The sequence below is a fragment of the Corythoichthys intestinalis genome, chromosome 3 (genome assembly GCF_030265065.1).
Source record: "Corythoichthys intestinalis isolate RoL2023-P3 chromosome 3, ASM3026506v1, whole genome shotgun sequence".
Taxonomy (NCBI): Eukaryota; Metazoa; Chordata; class Actinopteri; order Syngnathiformes; family Syngnathidae; genus Corythoichthys; species Corythoichthys intestinalis.
Genome location: NC_080397.1, coordinates 60359291 through 60383152, shown reverse-complemented (window position 1 = coordinate 60383152; position 23862 = coordinate 60359291). Strand labels below are relative to the sequence as shown.

The window sequence follows — 23862 nt, the reverse complement described above, 5'->3', positions numbered from 1 at the left end:
CATTTGATGTTGCCTTTATATTTCAAAGAAAAAATTGTTCACAATGGCCAAGTTGGGTCCCTTTTTTCAGGACACCTTGAACTTCATGTCCAAACTGTTGTTTTCTTCACTGACCAATTTTAATCCACATTTTGGACCCAAAAAGACAAAAAAAATCCGAAAATATTTTTTCAAAATTTGTAATGTTGGTGTCCCATTGACAACCAAACATGCTCGACCAACCGTTTTGAAGCTTGATAATCAACTTGTTATGATAAACATTTAATAGAAAAAAAATAAAATTGAATAGTTTTATGTTTGACTATTCAACACAAACAGCGGGTATGGTCATAGGCGTTTTTGGCCTTTACACATACTAGGGTCAAAACAGGTTATATACAGTGCAAAATAGTGAGAAAAAAATTATATATATCATCTAACACAAAAAGGGTTTGGAGGATATCTCTTTGTGAAGTTAGGTATTATACCCATCACCTTATCTAAAGTATACGCACATGCAATCAAGCTTTTTGAACAGACATCTATATAAAAATTGAAAAGATTCATAGTGAAGAAAAAATATATATAACATTGGAAAAAAAGTATTTTCAAAATTATTGACAAGTAGTTCAGTTCAATTCAATTTTTTCAGGCATGCGACTTGATAAAGTTTTTTTTTTTTTTTGCGCACTCAATAAAGTTTGTTTTTGAACAGGTCACTGAGCTGCGTCACATAGAACGTCACACAGCCTACTCTTCTGCCGTTTGAGCGCTGCTGTCACTTCTACTCGCCGAGACGCCGACTAATCCGAGGAAAACGACAAATACAGCTCATCCTATTCCTTGAGTTGATGAAAAAATGCATTAGCTTGCGCTAAGTTTAGTTTTCGATTCATTCTGCACGTTTCAAAGTCGCTCGCGCAATCCAACCGGTGTTCATGCCTCCTTTTCCTTAGTTGGCGCCTAGCTCGGCAATTTATTAAAAATGTTCACATTCGGTTCGTCCTTCTTGACATCACAACGGATCTTGGGATATCTAATCTTTTGTGCTGCTTTCGGTTTTGAAAAAGGACAAGAAATGATGGAAATATGGAGATAGATACATGGTACATGCAGCGTTTTAATGCATATTAATGAGTGCAATAAAACTATAAAACTCAAATGACATTATCTCTCGTTTCTCTTGGTCGATTGACTTCAAATAAAAACTGGTGTGGACATCAACTTCCGCACTTTCAAATGAGACCAACCAGCGGCACGTGGGTGACGTAATTACAGCGTGACGAAGCTTCGAAGACGACATGCGTAAACGCGTCGCTCCCGACACGTTCGGTGTTAAAGGGTTAATATAATAATGACCTTGAATCCTCGACCAAATCACACTCCTGCCTGCTTGTATGCATTAAAACATTCGTCCTAATTCCACCTAAATCCGGTGTTAGAACGCAGTGTGTATTTAAGTTTAACACAGTGAAAGCTAACTTAATGTTCTGCCCGGGTCAGCCCCCTTACAGGAAGGTGTGGCGCAATATCTGCGGGAGCTGTCTTGTCAACTGATGGTGGAGTCTATGATTAAACTGGGATATTTTCTTAATAGAAACAACATATCCCCCAACTCGTCACGCTTCAGATCTCAGTGCAGTGTGTGATTACATTTTTTTGCTGCATCTAATTTTCTCCCCATCTTTGGTTTATAGAGCAATTACTACATAGGCCATAAACCTTCACACTAGCACGTGTGGAAGCCAAGGCGGGTCGATTGGCAATGTGGGGGCAGAGTAGTCATAAGGCACCATGCAAACCAAATGAAGTCAGCCATTATACCTTTCAAAATGCACTATATGAGCCTCGCCAAGTGTTATTTCCATTTCATTGTGTCAATTTGCCGCATCTGCCGCCCGTTACTGGCAGAAATATGCTTCAAAAGTCATCTTTGAATCTCTAGTCACATTTGAAGCCTCTCGCATGTGGCGACGTTTGAATCAAATGTCATTACTGAACTGTCAGATGTTGAAGGAGTGTATGGAATTAAAAGATATATAAGCGCCTAAGCCTATTGATCACTGTCACACTGCCACAAAGGTGTTTATCACTTTGGGGACTAGCCTGTGAAATTGTGGGCTGTCTTCGAGATATTGTGATGTCATTGCAAATCAAGTTTAATAGCTAACAAGCTGCTTGCTAGGAAAGTGTTGTGCTAACCAGTGGTGGATGAAGTACCGTAATTTCTGGACTATAAGGCGCACCTGACTATAAGCCGCCAGCCACCAAATTTGACATGAAAACGGCATTTGTTCATAGATAAGCCGCACTAGACTATAAGCCGCAGTTGTCCTCATTGTATTATAGGATATTTACACCAAAAGATATTAACTGGTAACATTTCATTTGACAATGGCATCATGAAACCAAATGAACCACCATTAACGTTTGAACCAATTTGGTGCAAAGCCTTATTGTTAGAGATGTCCCGATCGATCACGTCATTTTCTAAGTATCGGAATCGGCAAATATATATCGGCCATGCCTTTTTTTATTATATATATTTTTTAATTAATTCGATTTTTAATTGTATTTAACGTTACAGACATAATATGTTACACTCATCCAGAGTCTTTAGATTTCTCGTAGAATTATCATAGATATCCCGAAAACGGGGGCATTTACTTAGTTGATAAATGAGTCACGTTAAAGCATTTGATGCTAATAATATTTGCGCCGTACGACCCTTTCACTCATCAACATTTTCAATCTATAAAGACGCCATTTTATCTACAAAGAGAGATAAAGTCAACTTTATTTGAGTAGAGTGCATTAGAGCAGTCATAAATTACATTTCTCATTTGATCAAAATCTAACAAGGCCTCTCCCTATAATTGGTAATGAAATGGTAAGTAACATCGAAAAGCAAGGTGGCCACCATACATAGTCTTTATTGATATCTTTAGGCCTTAACTTAAAGCCCGAAGCACAGATGGTATATCCATTGTTAGCATGACTCACAGTCATGGTTTTACTTCCCATCATGGTTCCACTTTCCCATCATGCCTTAGGGCATGCTGCAGTATCTGAACTGAAAGCTCAACAAATACACTAGATGGCAGTATTTAGTCACAATACACAAAGTCCCAAGTCTGTCTATCCGTGGATCCCTCTCACAGAAAGATTGTTAATAATGTAAATGCCATCTTGAGGATTTATTGTCCTAATAAACAAATACAGTACTTATGTACTGTATGTTGAATGTATATATATATTCGTCCAAGTTTTATTCATTTTTTTCTTAATGCATTGCCAAAATGTATATGATCGGGAAAAATTATCGGGAATTATCAGAATTGAATCGGGAGCCAAAAAAAGCAATCGGATCGGGAAATATCGGGATCGGCAGATACTCAAACTAAAACGATCGGGATCGGATCGGGAGCAAAAAAAAACATGATCGGAACAACCCTACTTATTGTTTTAAAAATCCTCATTTGGCCATCACTGCTCCCTTGGGGGAGACAGTCAACCTCTGCTGCCACCCGCTGTCAACACTGTTGTCACCCAACATTCCTCCTAGCATGCATTGCGGCGCTACATATGTAAAAACAATCAAAATTCATGTCCTGTGCTAATTATTTCTTCAGTTACTGTTCCAGTTGTTTCATTAATAATGGTATTTGGTAAAATTTTCTTGGATAGTGGTGTCATAATACTGTCATAATTACACTACACTGTCACAGGCATTATTGAACGCTTATAATAGATGTCGGTTAGTGTCATCCAGCAAATTATCTCACTTTTGAATGGACGTAAACGATCTGAGCTGGACATAAATGGAGTTAGTGACATAATATGCAACATGACACATTTTGACATCTGTCATAATAATTCAGTAATCCCCATGATAGTGTCGTGTCATGTCATAATTATGACGTTCTTATGACAGTCTTATGATGCCGCTGTCAAACAAAGTGTTGCCTATTAACCCAAATAAATCATCAAATAAGCCCCACTGGACTAGAAGCCGCAGGATTCAAAATGAGGGAAAAAAGTAGCGGCTTATAGTCCGAAAATTAGGGTACATGTAGTCCCCGGGTTACGACCAGTGTTGTCTAAGGTGCAAGCCTTATGTTTCAAATGTTATGTTTCAAAAAAACAAAAAATATATTTAAAAAAGCACATTTGTTGATTGTGAAGCATCCTCAGAGGCAACACCTGTATGTAACACATTTCTTTCCTGTTCTGTTCATTGTGAGTTTTCAATTGTGGTCGAATACTTGGGGCGAGTAGATGTGATTGTTTTTGATGGTGTACGGAGGCGAACTGACACATGCTAATTGTTTTTGTGGATTCTTAGTCTTGTGTCAGCAACTAATTATAAGCAAATTTGAATTACTGATGATGAAACTGATTTAATTTCTATTTTATTGAAGTTTCATTCTGCAAGTGTTTATGTCATGAGCAGCTGAATAAAGTCAGCAAACCACACGGACGTCTGACATCGTCATTTCTGAGCTTAGCTCGCTGTCTGGCTAGGACTTAGCGCCAACGTCTTGGCAAGGACAGTACAATGACGTATGGTACATGTTTTTGAATAGTTATTTTGAGATATAGATGGTATTTTGGGGTACCTAAAGCAACACTAGGTAACTTATGGTCGATTTTAGTGACACCGGTGGACAAAAGCGGTAGTGTTATGCTTTAAGGAAGACTGCGTTTCCCATGAGGACCAGCGCACACCCGCAGTGTAGTAAAATTATCATATCCCGTCACCTGCAGATGGATTAAATGAAATTTCTGTTTCCAGTGTCTGTGTGAAAGATGAATATTAATAATGTAATGAATCCAGTTCTGCTAAACAATCGCATACAGTGGGGCAAATAAGTAATTAGTCAACCACTAATTGTGCAAGTCCTCCCACTTGAAAATATTAGAGAGGCCTGAAATTGTCAACATGGGTAAACCTCAACCATGAGAGACAGAATGTGGGAAAAAAAAACAGAAAATCTCATTGTTTGATTCTTAAAGAATGTATTTGCAAATCATGGTGGAAAATAAGTATTTGGTCAATACCAAAATTTCATCTCAATACGTTGTTATGTACCCTTTGTTGGCAATAACGGAGGCCAAACGTTTTCTGCAAGCCTTTCACACATTGATGCTGGTATTTTGGCCCATTCTTCCATCCAGATCTCCTCTAGAGCAATGATTTTTCTGGGCTTCGTTGGGCAACATGGACTTTCAACTCCTTCCACAAATTTTCCATGGGGTTCAGATCTGGAGACTGGCGAGGCCACTCCAGGACCTTGAAATGCTTCTTATGAAGCCACTCTGTTGTTGCCCTCTCTGTGTGTTTGGGATCATTGTCATGCTGAAAGACCCAGCCACCTCTCATCTTCAATGTCCTTGCTGATGGAAGGAGATTTTCACTCAAAATCTCTCGATACATGGCCCCATTCATTTTTTCCTTTACACAGATCAGTTGTCCTGGTCCCTTTGCAGAAAAACAGCCCCAAAGCATGATGTTTCCACCCCCATGCTTCACAGTGGGTATGGTGTTCTTCGGATGCAATTCAGTATTCTTTCTCCTCCAAACACGAGAACCTGTGTTTTTACCAAAAAGTTCTAATTTGGTTTCATCTGGCTTCAGCTGGTGGACATGTCTGGCAGTGCAGGATTTGAGTGCCTGGCGGCGCATTGTGTTACTGATAGTAGCCTTTGTTAATGTGGTCCCAGCTCTCTGTAGGTCATTCACTAGGTCCCCCCGTGTGGTTCTGGGATTTTTGCTCACCGTTCTTGTTATCATTTTGTCGCCACGGGGTGAGATCTAGCATGGAGCCCCAGATCGAGGGAGATTATCAGTGGTCTTGCATGTCTTCCATTTTGTAATAATTGCTCCCACAGTTGATTTCTTTACACCAAGCGTTTTACGTATTGCAGATTCAGTCTTCTGGTGCAGGTCTACAGTTTTGTCTCTGCTGTCCTTCGACAGCTCTTTGGTCTTGGCTATAGTGGAGTTTGGAGTGTGACTGACTGAGGTTGTGGACAGGTGTCTTTTATACCGATCATGAGTTAAAATGCCATTGATACAGTTAACGAGTGGAGCCTCGTTAGACCTCGTTAAAAGAAGTTAGACCTCTTTGACAGCCAGAAATCTTGCTTGTTTGTAGGTGACCAAATACTTATTTTCCACTCCAATTTGGAAATAAATTCTTTAAAAATCAAACAATGTGATTTTCTGTTTTTTTTCCCCCACATTCTGTCTCTCATGGTTGAGGTTTACCCATGTTGACAATTACAGGCCTCTCTAATCTTTTCAAGTAGAACTTGCACAATTGGTGGTTGACTAAATACTTATTTTGCCCCACTGTAGGTATAGAAACTATAGTTGAATTATATAGTATATAACCGTGCAGAATGAAAAAAGTAATAAAATCGACTGCACTGTAAACAGAAGCTTAACAAGCTCAAAAAACTCCAAAACTTACGTATCTTAATTGCGCATTGTAAGCAACTATCAGGTGCATTTAAAGGCCGTTTGAAGGCGCACTGCTTTCATTGTTGTGTTTTTATTGGGTAATATCTTGTTCTTGGGTAAAATCTTGATTGTACTCGTTTTGCTCCCTCTAGTGCTTAATAACTGCATAGATGCAGGGGGCTTATTGATTGTGCCGGAGGCATGAAAATGAAACTATCAATTCACAATGAGAAAAACAAAGAAACATACGTAACATTTCACGCAGGCGACAATTCAAAAAGTAGTGGAATGAAGAGTACAGATACTGTATGTCCTGTAAAATGTAGTAAGTAAAAAGTACCACTTCATATTTGTACTCAAATCAAGTACAGATACACAAAAATGTACTTAAGTACAGTAACGAAGTACTTTTAGTTTCCCCTCTGGTACTAACCATACCTGTTTTCTACAATCTGCTGTCTGATCATCTTCACATATTCAAAACTCTCCACGCAGCAGATGTCGTACACAAGGATGTAGGCGTTGGCGTTGCGAACGCCTCTGCAACGTAAATCCAGCCACTCCTAGAGGACACACATGAACAGATAATAATTTATTACTTTAATCTGTGCGCATGGAGCTTTATGAGTCAACGGAAAGGTCATTCTTTCATACTTTAAAACATTTGGACACTATTTGGATTATTAGATTGAAATGCATTTTATCTTGAGCTGCTGAGTGTATTTACAGACTGATCAACTAAAAAGTAACATTAAATATATAATTTAAAGATTAAACATCATATAATAGTTTATAAAAAAAATAGATTTACAGTCAAGTTTAAATACAAATCCTTAGGACATTTATAAATATTAAACAAAAACATACAAGTTGAACAGATAATGAAGGAATGACACTGTTTAGCAGACAGATTTTTATTAATAGAATACAGTTTACTCTTTGACGATAGATGCAGTGGTATGAAAAAGTATCTGAACCTTTTAAATTTCTCACATTTCTGCATATAATCACCATCAAATATGATCTGATCTTTGTCAAAATCACACAGATGAAAAAACAGTGTCTGCTTTAACTAAAACCACTCCAACATTAATAGGTTTTCATATTTTAATGAGGACAGTGTGAAAACAATAACAGAAGGGGGAAAAATAAGTAAGTGACCCATCACAATATTTTGTGGGCCCCCACTTTGGAAGGAATAACTTCAACCAGGCGCTTCCTGTAGCTGCAGATCAGTTTGACACATCGATCAGGACTAATGTTGGCCCATTTTTCTCTACAAAACCGCTGTAGTTCAGTCAGATTCCTGGGATGTCTAGCATGAATCGTTGTCTTTAGGTCATGTTACAGCATCTTAATGCGGTTCAAGTCTGGACTTTGACTTGGCCACTCCAGAATGTGTATTTTGTTTTCCTGAAACCATTCTGAAGTTGATTTACTTATGTGTTTTGGATCACTTGTTGCAGCATCCATCCTCTTTTTAGCTTCAACTGTCTGACAGACGGAATCAGGTTTTTCTGCAAAACATCCTGATAAACCTTTGGATTTATTCTTCCATTAATGATTGCAAGTTGTCCAGGCCCTGAGGCAGCAAAACAGCCCCAAATCATGATGCTCCTTCCACCATGCTTCACGGTGGGGATGAGGTGTTGATGTTGGTGAGCTGTTCCATTTTTCCTCTTCACATGACATTGTGTGTTACTCCCAAACAATTCAACTTTGGTTTCATCAGTCCACAAAACATTTTGCCAAAACTTCTGTTGGGTGTTCAAGTGCCTTTTTGCGAACATTAAACAAAGTTGTTTTTTTTATTTTTTTCGACAGCAGTGGCTTCCTCCGTGGAGTCCTCCCATGAACACCATTCTTGGCCATAGTTTTACAAATAGTAAATGTGTGCACAGAGGTATTGGACTGTTCCAGTGATTTTTGTAAGTCTTTAGCAGACACTCTAGGGTTCTTTTTTTTTACCACTCTGAGTATTCTGCGCTGAACTCTAGCATCATCTTTGGTGGACGGCCACTCCTTGGGAGAGAAGCAACAGTGCCAAACTCTCTCCATTTGTAGACAACTTGTCTGACTGATGAACATCCAGACTTTTAGAGATGGTTTTGTATCCGTTCCCAGCTTTATACAAATCAACAATCCTTGTGATCGCAGGTCTTCAGACAGCTCTTTTGACCGAGCCATGATGCACATCAGACAATGCTTCTCATCAAGGCAATTTTTACCAGGTGTGTGTTTTATAGTGGGCAGGGCAGCTTTAAACCACTCATCAGTGATTGGGCACAAATAAAAAAAACGGTTTCAATTGTTCTTTAAATCTCCTTAGGCAGAGGGTTCACTTACTTATTCCCCCCTCTTCTGTCATTATTTGCATGCTATCCTCATTAAAATATGAAACCCTATCAATGCTTGGGTGGTTTTAGTTAAAGAAGACACTGTTTTTACATCTGTGTGATTTTGACAAAGATCAGATCACATTTGATGGTGATTTTATGCAGAAATGTGAGAAAGGTTAAGATACTTTTTCATACCATTCTATCATCATGATAATAATATAATTTTGTATCAAATGACATTTTCAGTTTCGTACATCAGTCTTGTTTGTGATCGTGTTTATGCTGGACATACTCGTATATGAGCCTAGTGCTGCAACGATTCATCGATTAACGCGAGTAATTCGATTTGAAAAAAGCTTCGAATCAAATTTTGCTGCTTCGAGGATTCGTATAATAAGAGTGGCATTGTAATGGTTTGTTTTTAAAGCGTTTGCATTTAGTTTTATTGATTTGGATGGATATACTGCCCTCTCGTGGCAACTGTGAATATGAAATAACTCATCTAACATGGCTGAGTCCAGCTGCTCCCTGTTAAGACCAACACAAGGTAATTTTTTGTTCGAGCTAATGTTTGTTTATGCATTCGTTATTTAGTTTAGAAGTACATTTTTGTGGGAATATGTGTTAGAATGATTTGTTAAGAGCTTGTAAAAAAAAAAAAATAATAATAATAATAGTAATAAAAAGTTATTAGCATTTAAGCTAGCGGACTTTTTCTATGCAAGTTAGCCAGTTTTTCTTTTGTTGTACTTAGATCCTCATTTAGCTATTGTTTTAATATTGTTTGAGGCTAAGCTAAGTTTTAAATGCATTTACTGCTCTTGTGAAATGAGAATTTTATTTTGTATTTGCATTTAATACGCTTTTGAAAGTGTAATCTTAGCAAGCCAAAATAAATATGATTGCAAGCATAAACACTTGTTTATTTGTTTTACATCTCCTAAAATTTATTCAGCAACGCATTAAATGTTAATAATCTGATTACTCGATTATTCGAACTAACTGATCGATAGATTAATCGATAACTTAAATCATTGATAGCTGCAACCCTACAGAGGTCCATGATTGCAAAGGCACAGTGACTCTTATTTAGATGAAAAACAGTCCCACTTTCACATGCATTTGAAGAATCTGTTTACTATGTTGGCAAATTCTTGTGAGAATACATTCCGCTGGTTAATAATGCAGGAAGCTCCGGTTGTTTTGTCCCGACTCATATGCACCGGATACTTTCACTTCAAAACTAACTACAATGGGAAAAACAATGGAATACGCATTAATAATAGAGATAAGATGAACAGCATGTGCTCATTTAGTTCTTCCACTTGGTTCACTTTGACTCAAGGTTGTTGGAGAATTGCTCCAGAGAAGTGGATGACCCATAGCAAAGACAAAAACCATGGTGAGTGTCTGCCATCAGGGGCTAAAAAGTAACAAAATAATCCAGAAATACAATTGCATTGCCAAAAGACACAAAAATTGAAACATTTTATTCTCCGCAACACCTAAACCCAACATGAAAAAGCGGAAGAGAAAGTACTGTAAACAGTACAGTACCGTAACATGTTTTGTTCAAATAAAAACAAAAAAATAACCCTTTTTTCCCAGTATCGGATCAGTACTTGGTATCAGCAGATTCTCAAAATCGCGTATGGTATATGGAAAAATAGACGGTGCCAGTTGAATGTCAGTGTGCTGTAATGGCAAGTGTATGGTCAAAAATCACAACCACACGTTTTTCTGCCATTCAAAATGAATAGAAAATTTGGACGTGCATAGCCGTCAATGACATGGAAGTCCATGGCCCGCAAAAATGCCCTATACAAAAAAATACCATAACCCATTTTGCCATATACCAAAAAAATGCCACATACCAAAATCCATGTTGCCATATACAAAAAAATGCCACATGACAAATAAAAATGCCATGTACCAACAGCCATTATGTTACATTCTAACAGAAATGCGACATACCAAAATCCATTTTGCCACACACACAAAAATGCCATATACCAAAGCCATTTTGCCACATACCAAAATCCATGTTGCCATGTAAAAAAAAAGCCACATACCAAAATCCATGTTGCCATTAAAAAAATTTTGAAAAAAAACAGCTATATACAAAAAAAATGCCACATACCAAAATCCATTTTGCCACACACACAAAAATGCCATATACCAAAAGCCATTTTGCCACATACCAAAAAAAATACCACATACCAAAATCCATGTTGCCACGTATAAAAAAGAAAACACACCAAAAAAAAAAAAAAAAATAGCTGTCAATAGCATGGGCGTGCATGGTCTGCAAAAATGCCATATACAAAAAAAATACAAAAATCCATTTTGCAAAATACCAAATAAAAATGCCTTGTACCAAAATCCATTATGCTACATACCAATAGAAATGCCACATACCAAAATCCATTTTGCCACACACAAAAAAGCCACATATCAAAAAATACCACATACCAAAATCCATGTTGCCACAGACAAGAGAAATGCCACATACCAAAAGCCATTTTGCCACATATCAAAAAAATGCCACATACCAAAAGCCACTTTGCCACATTAAAAATGCCACACACAAAAAAACCCACATACCAAATAAAAATGCCATGTACCAAGCCATTTTGCAACATGCTGAAAGAAATGCCACATCCCAAAATCCATTTTGCCACATACCAAAAAAAAGAGAAGTCATTCACCAAAATTTTGCCACATACCAAAAAAATGCCACATACCAAAAGCCATTTTGCCTTATACAAAAAAAGCTACATACCAAATAAAAATGCCACATACCAAAAGCCATTTTGCCACATACCAAAAAATGCCACATACCCCAAAAAAGATGTCATTCACCAAAAGCCATTTTGCCACATACCAAAAATTGCCATATACAAAAAAAGATGTCATGTACCAAAAGCTATTTTGCCACATACCAAAAATTGCCACATACCAAAAATAAATAAATAATAATAAAAAAAAAAAAGCCACATATCAAAATCCTTTTTGCCATATACAAAAAAATGCCACATGCAAAAAAAATGCCATGTACCAAAAGCCATTTTGCCTCATACAAAAAAATGCCACATACTAAAAAAAAGGCCACATATCAAAATCCATGTTGCCATATATAAAAAAAAATGCCACATACCACATAAAAATGCCATGTACCAAAAGCCATTATGTTACCTACCAACAGAAATGACACATACCAAAATCCTTTTTGCCACATACAAAAAAAAATGCCACATACCGAAATCCATTTTGCCACACACAAAAGAAATGCCACATACCAAAAGCCATTTTGCTGCATATAAAAAAAAAATGCCACATACCAAAAGCCATTTTGCCACATTAAAAAAAATGCCACATACCAAAAAAAAAAAAAAAAAAAAAAAAAAGCCGTTTTGCCACATACCAAAATCCATTTTGCCATATACAAAAAAAAATGCCACATACCAAATAAAAATGCCATGTACCAAAAGCCATTATGCCACATGCCAAAAGAAAAGCCACATACTAAAATCCATTTTGCCACACACAAAAAATTGCCATATACCAAAAGCCATTTTGCCACATACCCAAAAAATGCCACACACCAAAAGCGATTTTGCTACATTAAAATTAAATGCCACATACCCCCCCAAAAACAGGTCATATACCAAAAGCCATTTAAAAGCCATTTTGCCACATACCAAAATCCATTTTACCATGTACAAAAAAAAAAGCCACATACCAAATAAAAATGCCATGTACCAAAAGCCATTATGCCACATGCCAAAAGAAAAGCCACATACTAAAATCCATTTTGCCACACACAAAAAATGCCACACACCAAAAGCGATTTTGCTACATTAAAATTAAATGCCACATACCCCCCAAAAAACAGGTCATATACCAAAAGTCATTTAAAAGCCATTTTGCCACATACCAAAATCCATTTTACCATGTACAAAAAAAAGCCACATACCAAATAAAAATGCCATGTACCAAAAGCCATTATGCCACATGCCAAAAGAAAAGCCACATACCAAAATCCATTTTGCCAAACACAAAAAATTGCCATATACTAAAAGCCATTTTGCCACATACCCAAAAAATGCCACACACCAAAAGCCATTTTGCTACATTAAAATTAAATGCCACATACCCCCCAAAAAACAGGTCATATACCAAAAGCCATTTAAAAGCCATTTTGCCGCCTACCAAAATCCATTTTACCATGTACAGAAGGGAAAAAAAGCCACATTCCAAATAAAAATGCCATGTACCAAAAGCCATTATGCCACATGCCAAAAGAAATACCACACATCAAAATCCTTTTTGCCACATACAAAAAAATGCCACTTACCAAAACCCATTTTGCCACACACAAAAAAATGCCATATACCAAAAGCCATTTTGCCACATACCCAAAAAATGCCACACACCAAAATCCATACTCCTATATACAAAAAAAAAAATGCCACATACCAAATAAAAGTCCAATACCAACAGAAATGCCGCATACAAAAAATGCCATATACCAAAAGCCATTTTGCCACATACATCAAAATGTCATATACCAAAAGCCATTTTGTCACATACCAAAAAAATGCCACATACCAAAATCCATTTTGCCATGTACAAAAAAAATGCCACATGCCAGATAAAAATGCCATGTACCAAAATCCATTTTGCCACATACCAAAAAAGATGTCATGTACCAAAAGCCATTTTGCTACATACCAATAGAAACATCACATACCAAAATCCATTTGGCCACATACCAAAAAAATGCCACATACCAAAATTAAATTTTCCACATACCAAATACATCTTTTCGTTCTCGCTGTTTCTCCACAATCAGATGACTCGGACTTGGGTGCAAAACTATGCGATCGTAGTCAGGAGGTTTTGTTGTATTGATGCCACTGCCAGCCATCGCACTTGGAAAAATATTGCACCGAGGTGGTGATTAGGATCCTAATTTTCATTTCATACTTCTGATTAGCATTTCACCCCTCCTTTACAAGCAATGATGGCTTTAATTATCCCCACTCTTCTCCCCTGTGGTAATTACGTTACAGGACTACATTCCGAAGCACTGTGTAACACAAAACTGTAATGTGGGGAGTCTTTTTACAATGCTTAAAATATGACTTCACGTTGCACAGAAACAAATAAGATCCATCATTTAAATGGCGGTGGGGCATGAGGGAGAGCATTGGTGTAACTTGCAAAGATGGAAATGCAAACACACTGGAGTGAAGGCGGCTGGCAGAGAGTGAGGACCGCACACATCTGCGGAGATAATGAGGCTGCTCAAACATGGAGGCAAACATGCAACATCTTCAACATCAAAGGTGAAAGACAAGGGAAGGCAGTTTCTTTTCTCATTTATATGTATAGATGGTTGTCAGATTAATAGGAGAAGTGATTTAATAACATAATAACAGCATGTCAACACAGCTCGCCCTCATCTGACAATGGTCAGGTGCACAGTGACTTGAGTTGCAGCACAGCTAAAAATAGCATCTTGTATTCTCATCTCATATCCTCCTTGTGGTCCCAGCCTGTTTTTAAACGTGGAGGACAAGGAGGAGTAAAAGGAGGAGGGGCAGAGTAAGAGAATTTCTCCACTGCTGAGCAAAACAAGGTAAGAAACGAAGATGGGAGAGGCTTTCACGCAGCGCTGATGGAGTCAAGTGGATTTTTAAAAATGCATGTGTTGGCATGTTTTGTGGCGCTAGTGTGCCTGGCTGTGAAGTACTGTTTGGAGACTTCTGGGAGGGAAAAGAGCATCTCCTCCTTGTCTACTCAAGAGCCAAAACACAACACGTCTCCCTGACAACAGCAGACAAATGACAAAGTCTCTGATTTAAGGCACCCAATTGAATTATGATGATACTCATGGAACCCATGAGGGGGTGGGGTGTCGTGTAATTAGCATCAACGGCATGTCACACCATCAGATTTGCAATTAAAATATATTGCGTGCACTGAAGATAAAAACTCAATAGTAACCTTACCAAGAATCTTAGAATCTGTGTGGCACAAAAATCTTTTTAGAAATTTTGGTGTCCTTGTCCAACAGGGCTCGCCACAGGGGTTAGCACCTTGGCCGGCGACACCCCGGGGTGGCGACCACCAGGCCTGGCAGCAATTGCCTCATCAGGTGTTACCTGATGAGGCAATTGCAGTCAAGGCGCGTTCCCATATAAAAGGAGAAGAGTCGCAGGAGTTACCCTGAGCAAGGACTAAAGAGCCATTCCACAGTGCTAGTCCCCTGCTGCCCAAAAACCCAAGCCAAAGGAGGATGTGAGACGGAGGCAGGCTGGTGCAGATATGTGTCATTGAAGCAGAGAATGGCCCTGGAGGACGCTACGTGAAACAGAAAGCGGCTTGAAGATAACCGCCCTCCCTAACGGCCTCCTCCAGAGCCGCCCTCTGCCTCCAATGCAAGAGAAGGCGGAGAACAGCCCCAGAACAAGCTGCCGCCGCGAGAGAAGACACAGAACGGCCCCGGAAGAAGCTGCCGCCGTGATAGAAGGCGGAGAATGGCCCTGGAAGAAGCCACGAGAGAGGAGAGAGAACAGATCCGGAAGAAGTCACCGCCGCAAGAGAGGGCAGAGAATGGCCCGGAAGAAGCTGCTGCCATGAAAGAATGCGGAGAAATGCCCCCCTGGTAAAAGCTGTCACCGTGAGAGAAGGCGGCGAATGGCCCCAGAAGAAGTCGCCACCGTCGTGAGAGATGGCAGAGAACGCCTCTCAGAAGACGCCACCACCGCTGCAAGAGAGGGTGGAGAACGGCCCCAGAAGAAGCCGACACCGTGAGAGAAGGCAGAAAACGGCCCCGGAAGAAGCCACCACTGTGATAGAAGGTGGAGATTGGCCTCGGAAGAAGCAGTCGACACATGAGAGGGCGGAGAACGACTCTGGAAGAAGCCGTTGCTGCTGCCACCGTGAAAGAAGGCGGAAAACAGCCCCAGAAGATCCGCCACCATGAGAGAGGGCTGAGAACATCCCCAGAAGAAGCTGTCGCTGAGAGACAGGAGAGAGAATGGTCCTGGAAGAAGCCGCCTCCACAAAAGAAGGTGGAGAACGGCCCCGGAAGAAACTGCAGCCACGAAAGAAAACAGAAAACGGTCCTGGAAGAAGACGTCGCCGCAAAAAAGGTCAGAGAACGGTCTCGGAAGAAGCTGCAGCTGCAAGAGAGGACAGACAATGGCCCCAGAATAAGACGCCACTGCGAGAGAAGGTGGAGATTGGCCCCGGAAGAAGGAGTCGCTAAGAGAGAGGGCGGGGAACGACTCTGGAAGAAGCCGTTGCTGCGGCCACCGCGACAGAAGGCAGAGAACAGCCCCAGAAGATGCCATCGCTGCGAGAGAGGAGAGAGAACAGTCCTGGAATAAGCCGCCACCACAAAAGAAGGCGGAGAAAGGCCCCGGAAGAGGCCGCCGCTACGTGAGTGGACAGAGAACGGCCCCAGAAGAAGCCGTTGCCACGAGAGAGGACAGAGAACGGCCCACGCACTACACACACCATACTCCACAGGAGAGTTTCGGCAAAGAGTGGTGGACGAGCGGCTGGGTAGAAATTCCATGCTGCGGTCCCACTGCCCCAAGCCAAGCTCTCCTATTTTAATGCATACATTGCACTACCCTCACCTCACAATCCCATCACGGTGCTGGGTAATGGGTGCCAGCCGGGAACCTGGCAGCCACAGTAATAGGGTGGTAGATGGGTCCCACACTTTTTTCCCTATGGCGTGGCTCCTGGGGCGTGGCCTCCCCTCTGCCTGGGCTGCCGGCCGTGGGAGTGGGGGGGAGGGGGAGTCGCGGCTCCGATCTTTCGTTGCCCTGTGGCGGTTCCTCGGCATTCCCCTGCCACCGCCTTCCCCTCTCTTCTCTGACTGGATATCTGCCCTGTGCTCCGTCGCGGGTCGCTGGCTGGGCGCCGGTGTATCAGCTGGGTGTTGCCTGGGGTCACGCTGGGGGGTCTCGTGGCGTGCCATGCCGGTTGGGGGGCTGCGGCTGTGGCTCGTGGACCGGGTGGGCGGGAGGATGTGGGGGTAGGCGTGGGGTTGGTGGTGCGTCCCCTCTTGCCATCCCTGAAGGCCGGTTGATGGGTGCGCGGGTGGCCCGGGGGACCACCCTGGATCCTGGGGGGACGATGGCTCCTTTGCTGGGCTGTGGGAGGAGGGATGGGCTGCGCTTGACCCCCAGCCCCGCCCGCCCTCCCTCCTTCCCTCCCCGGGCTGGCTGGGTGGGGGCCGTGGCCCTGGGTTGGCACCCGCGTGGCGTCTCCGCTCATCTGCGTGGCTGTCGCATGCCTGGTGGTGCTCGCGTGCGGCTGGATGTGATAGGGCACGCTCGGGTGGGGGGTCCCGGTGCTGGGACTGGCAATGGGGCAGCGTAGGGTTGGTTGCCAACGGGCTTACACTCACAAGGGATTCACACGATTACTGGGTTATAGTTCACAGAGCTGATTTGTGTACACTCTACCCCTTTCAATCATTTAACTTATAGACTCCCCCACCCCGTCCCCCACTTTTCCCGGTCAACAGACCCCCCACATGGTGTCAACCGGAAATACATCTAGCTGACAATAACACCAACATATGAATAGTTAGTGTAGGCGTTCAGTGTATTTCTTGTTGTAGTTTGTGTTTTTCTTTCTTCTCTTGTGTTGCTTTTTTTCTGTTCCCCCATAACCCCTTCCTGTTGCCTGCTTTGACATAATAAACGAGGTATGTTGAGTGATCACAATGGGAGTATGTCAGACTCTCAATGTTAAACATTAAAACTGTTCAGACCAACTGGACACTTAGACTTAAAAATAATTAAAAAAAAAAAAAGAAGACAGAGAACGGTCCCCGAAGAAGCCGCAGCTGCAAGAGAAGACAGAGAACGGCCCCGGAAAAAGCCGCTGCCATGAGAGAGGGCCGAGGACGGCCCCGGAAGAAGCTGCCGCCATGAGAGAGGGTGGAAAACGGTCCGGGAAGAAGCTGGCACCGCAAGAGAAGGCGGAGAACAGCCCCGGATGAAGCCGCCGCTGCATGGGAGGGCAGAGATCGGCACCGGAAGAAGCCACCGCGAGAGGGCGTCAATCGCCCCAGGAAGAAGCAGATGTGAGAGAGGGCGGAGAACAATGCCGGAAGAAGCGGAGCGCGACCCCAGTTACCGGCTAAGGGAGAGGGTGTATGGCGTCCCAGTGCCACCGGGGTAGGTACTATGGATGCCGACATCCCTTGGTGGCAACCACCACACCTGCTGGCAATTGCCTCATCAGGTGTGCTTTCCCATATAAAAGGACAAGAGTCGTGGATGCTACTCTGCGCAAGGACTGAAGAGGCATTCCAAGGCGTGGCCATGATCCCCCAGGACGGAAGTTTTTTTTTTTTTTTTTTTTTAATGTTGATTCTCTTTTTTGCTTTTTGTTTACATAAGAATGGGCCACAACTGCCCAGCGTGGTTGGAACCTCCACCTGCCTGTCTTCTTTCGAACCCTCTAATTTTACAAAATTCACATTATTTTACATAATGTAGAGAAAATGACCCATTGCTTATTAGGTGCATTGGCACTCAGAATCAAAGAATGTCAGGACTTCTTTTGGGACATCTGGTCCAAATCTGATTTAAAAAAGATAGCTTTACTAAATGGTTCAAATGCACTTGGACAGTCCATCTTTTACACATATATGAAAATGTTCTACTACCTTGGCCACTCCACCTAAACGATTTGTAGAAATCATTCTTCTATTCATTCATTTTGTTATCTTTAATATGATTTACTTTTTCACACGTCAAAGTGCACCTCTAACACACTGAGTCTGAAGTGATATGCAGTCAGGATACGTTTATGAACTATATAAAGCACCTCCCGGAGTGAGGATACAATAGCCATCACTCATGAGGCAAATTTGAAAGAGCAACAGGATGTCCATTTGTTTAAGCTTTGGTATAAGTAGAGTGTGAGACAAATTGGCTAGGCAGTCGGTGTGCTTGCTCGGTGGTTCTCTGGAGACGAATTATTGGCACATTTTTGGGTGACATTGCCAGAGGTGCTTTGATGAAGCCATTTTGCTATTATGGTTTTTTTTTCTCTTTTATTAGGAGAAAGCAGCGAGCAGGAAGGCTTTATGGGAGGACTGAAAGGAAAATAGAATAGGACAGAGAGGCAAGAGAAGAACAAACAAGAAATACTTTCAACACCCACACACTATCTATGAATATAGTAGTGCTATCGTTAGCTAATTGTATTTTCTGTTGACAGCATGTGGGGGGCCTGATGACCGAGAAGGAAAAGAGGGGGGGTTAAGAAAGAGATGTGATGTGAAGGTGAGGTGAAGCATACACAAAACCCAAACCCAGAACTCAGTATTATGTGAATCCTTTGTAAGTGTGTAAGTGTATGTTGACATCCTATTCTATGCTGGCTGATCGCCAGTCCTGGGATTGATAGTTCAGTCATGCGTGAATCCCATCAGACGTGTGAAAGTGGAAATGCTGTGCGGGGCCACGGCCCCTCCCCTGCCAATAGGCGGTGTGAGCCAGTCCCCCGGAAGATCCGCGCCCACATTACCCGGCCTTCAGGGAAGGGATGAGGGGACGCGCCTCCGCCCGCCCACCCGGCCCACCAGCCACCGCCGCTACCCCTCAACCGACACAGCACACTGCAGGATCCCCACAGCCCACTAGGCTCGGGGCAGGACAGGGTCCCCACCCGGAGTGGACGACACCCCGAGGAGCCATCGGCACCCGGCCAGCGACTCTCACAGGAGCCCAAGGAGGATACCCAGAGAAGAAACGCGAGGGGAAGGCGGGCGCCAGAGAGTGCTGAGAGGCAGCCGTGGGGCAGCACGGGACCGGGGCTGTGATCACCCACCACCGCAACCAGCAGCCAGGCGAAAAGGATGCCACGCCCCGGGAGCCACGCCACCTCCCGGCTTATTACTGTGGCTGCCAAGTCGACGACTGGCAGCCATTACCCAGCACCGTGATGTGATAGCGTGAGAAGGGTAGTGCAGTGAATGCGTTACATTTTGCGAATATGTATTGGTACAGTGGTCCCCAACCTTTTTTTTGCACCACAGACCGGTGTGACGTGTGGCAGAAAATGACAGTAAATATAACATAACACGCTGGGGCTACGCCATGAGGTATGATGCTCTCAGTGCAATCGCTTCTGTAGTCTCATTTGCTAGCTTTTAGCCACATATTATTTAGAACTGACTTGGTTCTAGGCTCCTCCTCTGGCTCAGCAGGTGGCCTTTTCCCCGTAAAAAAGACTGTCCAAAGACGTCACCGCCCACAGCAGCTAATGTTACTGTTTACATTGACTGACATTGGGCTGCTAAAGGTGTGTAAACACCCCAGTAATGGCGGCCAACAACTAAAGGGCGACGTACACGGATCTCTACTCGGATTAGTTAATCGAATAGACAGACATATCGATGTGCCAGGAGGCACAGGCCAGATTGTGGTCGTTATCAAATTATTTATTATTTCTCTGTGGCCGGGTTGCAAACAGACTATGGACTGGTACCGGTCCCTGGCCCGGTGGTTGGGGATGACTGTATTAGTGCATAATGGTTGTATATCCTCATCCTCATCTTCTAGTGCTGCACTAGGACCTTTGAGCAGTACTACAGCTCTGAATATTGTTTGTGCAGTTTACATGTTTTCCTTGTCCATTTGTGGGTTTTCTTTCCACATCCCAAAATCATGTTCATCCATGTGAAGTCAGTATGCATCTCGCCCAATCTTCTGATATGCTTGCAAGCATGACCAGGAATGGAGTTGTTATTTACTGAAACTGCTGATAGTTAGTTTTGCCTCAGATAATCATTGACTTTTAACTGACTGGCAGCAAGGCTCATGGCCTATTTTGCAAGATCTGCATGATGAGTTAATCACCAAAAACATTCAAGACACAGGTCCTTATTTGTATATAAGGAAGTTTAGCGTGCATTTACATCTACACGGCTTGTTCTGTAACTAAATGCACCCACAATTTTCTGAAATTAATACTGCGCAGAATTGATCTCTTGCCTCCAGTCTTCATTTAACAATCCAGTCTAGCCGTCTCACCTGAATTGAAAACAAACACGCAGAGGACTTGACCTGGAAGACTACCTACAACACATGCTAAGCTAACGGAAGCCTTTAAAATGTCCATAGGTGTTAGCAGAGTGTTACCAACCTCTCAGTTAGGATAAGCTTCAACTCCTAATGAATGAATATACAGTGGGGCAAATAAGTATTTAGGCAACCACTAACTGTGCAAGTTCCCCCGCTTCAAAATATTAGAGAGGCCTCTAATTGTTAACATGGGTAAACCTCAACCATGAGAGCCAGAATGTGGGAAAAAAACAGAAAACAGAAAATCACATTGTTTGATTTTTAAAGAATTTATTTGCAAATCATGGTGGAAAATAAGTATTTGGTCATTACCAAAAGTTCATCTCAATACTTTGTTATGTACCCTTTGCTGGCAATAACGGAGGCCAAACGTTTTCTGTAACTCTTCACAAGCTTTTCACACACTGTTGCTGGTATTTTGGCACATTCCTCCATGCAGATCTCCTCTAAAGCAGTGATGTTTTGGGGCTGTCGTTGGGCAACATGGACTTTCAGCTCCCTCCACAGATTTTCTATGGGGTTGAGATCTGGAAACTGGCTAGGCCACTCCAGGACCTTGAAATGCTTCTTACGAAGCCACTCCTTTGTTGCCCTGGCTGTGTGTTTGGGATCATTGTCGTGCTGAAAGACCCAGCCACGTCTCATCTTCAATGCCCTTGCTGATGGAAGGAGATTGTCACTCAAAATCTCTCGATACATGGCCCCATTCATTCTTTCCTTTACACAGATCAGTCGTCCTGGTCCCTTTGCAGAAAATCAGCCCCAAAGCATGATGTTTCCACCCCCATGCTTCACAGTGGGTATGGTGCAATTCAGTATTCTTTTTCCTCCAAACACGAGAACCTGTGTTTCTACCAAAAAGTTCTATTTTGGTTTCATCTGTCCATAACATATTCTCACAGTCTTCTTCTTGATCATCCAAATGCTCTCTAGCAAACCGCAGACGGGCCTGGACGTGTACTGGCTTCAGCAGAGGGACACGTCTGGCAGTGCAGGATTTGAGTCCCTGGCGGCGCATTGTGTTACTGATAGTAGCCTTTTGTTACTGTGGTCCCAGCTCTCTGTGGGTCATTCACTAGGTCACCCCGTGTGGTTCTGGGATTTTTGCTCACCGTTCCTGTTATCATTTTGACGCCACGGGGTGAGATCTTGCATGGAGCCCCAGATCGAGAGAGATTATCAGTTGTCAGGAAATGCGTGGGCAGGCAGGTTGTGTGGATCCAAATGCAGGGAATCAATAATGCAAGGCAGGTGGCAGAGAACTCAAAAAAGGTTTTAATTATAACTAACAAAAAGCACAAAGCACAACCAAAAGGACTGGGGATCAAAAAGGCAAGGTTCAAACAAAACTTACTTTATCGGAGGGACTAATACACGAGGGCTTGGACAGGACTTCGACATCTAAATTGACATTAACCTAGACAATGACGCAACAAGGAGTGAAAAGAAACTGGGAGCTTATATACACACACAGACGAAGGGTAACGACACAACGAGGAACAGGTGAGCACAGGATGATGCAGCTTGGAGGATACACTGGGAGGAGGCACAACAGGTGAAATCAATGGGCAATCATAGGGACAAGTCACACTAGGAGAAAACCAACACAAAACCTAACATCAGTGGTCTTGTATGTCTTCCATTTTCTAATAATTGCTCCCACAGTTGATTTCTTTACACCAAGCGTTTTAGCTATTGCAGATTCAGTCTTCCCAGCCTGCTGCAGGTCTACAATTTTGACTATGGTGTCCTTCGACAGCTCTTTGGTCTTAGCCATAGTGGAGTTTGGAGTGAGACTGAGATTGCGGACAGGTGTCTTTTATGCCGATAATGCCGAGTTAAAACAGGTGCAATTAATACAGGTAACAAATGGAGCCTCGTTAGACCTCGTTAGAAGAAGTGAGACCGCTTTGACAGCCAGAAATCTTGCTTGTTTGTAGGTGACCAAATACTTAATTTCCCACTCTAATTTGGAAATAAATTCTTTAAAAATCAAACAATTTGATTTTCTGTTTTTTTTCCTCCCACATTCTGTCTCTCATGGTTGAGGTTTAACCATGTTGACAATTACAGGCCTCTGTAATCTTTTCAAGTAGGAGAACTTGCACAGTTGGTGGTTGACTAAATACTTATTTGCCCCACTGTATTTTCAAATATTTACTAGTAATTCATGATCTTGTTGTGGTTTATATTAGATCCTTTCTGTGGATGTTATGCATGTAGTAAGCTGACAGTCTTTGGGACCATATTTTCTGAGAGACAGCGAGAACCAAAAGTGGTTTTTGCCATGTGACAAAAATATTTTGCCACATGGCAAAACAAAAATTTCCACATGGCAAAACAAAAATTTCCACATGGCAAAACAAAAATTTCCACATGGCAAAAAAAATGCCACATGGCAAAAAAAAAAAAAAAAATGCCACATGGCATAAAAAAAAAATTGCCACATGGCAAAAATAGAAATTCCACATGGCAAAAAAAATGCCACATGGCAAAAATAGAAATTCCACATGGCAAAAAAAATGCCACATGGCAAAAATTTTTTTGCCTCTTGGCAAAAAAAAAAAATGCCACATGGCAAAAAAAAAATTGCCACATGGCAAAAAAAATGCCACATGGCAAAAACATTTTTGCCACATGGCAAAAACATTTTTGCCTCATGGCAAAAAAAATTGCCACATGACAAAAAAAAAAAATTGTCACATGGCAAAAAAAATGCCACATGGCAAAAATAAAAATGCCACATGGCAAAAACATTTTTGCCACATGGCATAAAAAATTTGCCACATGGCAAAAACCACTTTTGGTTTTCGGCCCTGCTGTATTTTCTTGTCCTCCTTCAAAAAAATAAAAAGGCTGCACTTTAGCTTAAGCTGCAGTTGGGTGCCGCCACCTCACTAAACCACACTAATCTTGACACCTGTGACTAAAGTGGCCTCCGAGTGCC

General features: G+C 42.0%; 1 protein-coding gene across 2 annotated transcripts in view; it reads right to left on the bottom strand.

The window, feature by feature from the left end:
- rasl10a (RAS-like, family 10, member A) overlaps nucleotides 1-23862 on the bottom strand; it is a 72231-nt gene that overhangs the window by 24782 nt on the left and 23587 nt on the right. For both annotated transcript variants that reach the window (XM_057831286.1, XM_057831287.1), the window contains exon 3: nucleotides 6884-7008. In XM_057831286.1, the coding sequence (XP_057687269.1) occupies nucleotides 6884-7008 (125 nt within the window). The remainder of the gene's footprint in view (nucleotides 1-6883; nucleotides 7009-23862) is intronic.